A 1122-nucleotide genomic window follows, 5' to 3' on the forward strand; every position below is an offset into this window, starting at 1 on the left:
GCGTGTGTGCATACCAAGTTCTGGCTGTTCTTGAACAGCTCCTTCCCATTCACTGAGCACAGCTTATCAGTCTTTAAACCAGAGTTATGCTCCACCACGTGGTCTTCCACATTGTTTTTCCTAAATACACACAATAACTATATTCATATATATATGTACCAAATCACAACATCTTCAAGAAACCTAATAAAGCCACTGAATTATAGCAATGTTGGAACAGCTCAGTACTTGTACTCACCACTCCACTTTGAGCTCGATGTAGGTCAGCAGTTGGCGTTTTCCTTTACAGGTTTGACACTCCTTTTTCCCTCTGCCATTACACTTACTACAACTAAACACAAACATAGACGTGACACATTAACCTTTTGTTTTTATTTTTGTGGTCACATCAATATCTTCTTTAGGCCCTAGTTGGTGGTTGTTCTAGGTGGTTGACCATATAACCAGTATGCTGCTTTGCTGTATTTGATCACCAACAGTTGGTTTTCGCTGGCAGCAGTCTCAATGTTCTTGTTTCAGGTGTGACCACATATGGAAATTCCATATTGCTTTTCAACAAACGGGCCTATCAAGGTTTTATTTCAGCAAGGTCCAGGTTTTGGAGGCGGTCTTCATACTAATGTTAGGCTGCTTCTTCTTCGCTTGGCCCATTCTGCTGTGGATGTAATCTGTGATCTGATTTTTGAACTATCAAATGAATGCGTTTAAATTCACTGCTTAATTGGGGAACCATTGAGATGGAAAGCAGCCGCCGATGCTCTGTGGTGTTGATTTAGAGTCCATATGGCCCGGCAATGTAGGCATTGTCACAGAGGATGTCAGTCACCTCTGCATCGTCATTTGTATCGATAAGCTGTCATTAGCAAACATCAGTCTTGAATCATACATCCATGAACATACATCATCCAAATAATTCTTATTCCAAAACTCATTTCCTCAAGACTCAACTGTTCCTAAAGCCAAGCCTGAATCGAATAAGAGTTTTTAAATGTGAATTGAAATCAGCTTTGTAATAATCTAAAATCATCTTTGGGAGGTGCTTTTCTAGATTTACCTGGATTTACCTGGCAGGGAAGGTTTGGACCATTCTTGTTTCCTTAGATCAGATTTATTTATTTTTTT

The 1122-nt window shown here is 39.7% G+C and overlaps 1 protein-coding gene across 1 annotated transcript in view; it reads right to left on the minus strand.

The window, feature by feature from the left end:
* The window catches only part of LOC102298915 (protein SSUH2 homolog), a 16604-nt gene that overhangs the window by 7332 nt on the left and 8150 nt on the right, over positions 1-1122 (minus strand). Inside the window, exons 9-10 of the mRNA XM_042218977.1 lie at positions 239-331; positions 15-120 (exon numbers count right to left, since the gene is read on the minus strand). Coding sequence (XP_042074911.1) covers positions 15-120; positions 239-331 — 199 coding nt within the window. The remainder of the gene's footprint in view (positions 1-14; positions 121-238; positions 332-1122) is intronic.

The sequence above is a fragment of the Haplochromis burtoni genome, unplaced genomic scaffold (assembly GCF_018398535.1).
Source record: "Haplochromis burtoni strain Fernald_Lab_line unplaced genomic scaffold, NCSU_Asbu1 Contig_26, whole genome shotgun sequence".
NCBI classification, from domain to species: domain Eukaryota; kingdom Metazoa; phylum Chordata; class Actinopteri; order Cichliformes; family Cichlidae; genus Haplochromis; species Haplochromis burtoni.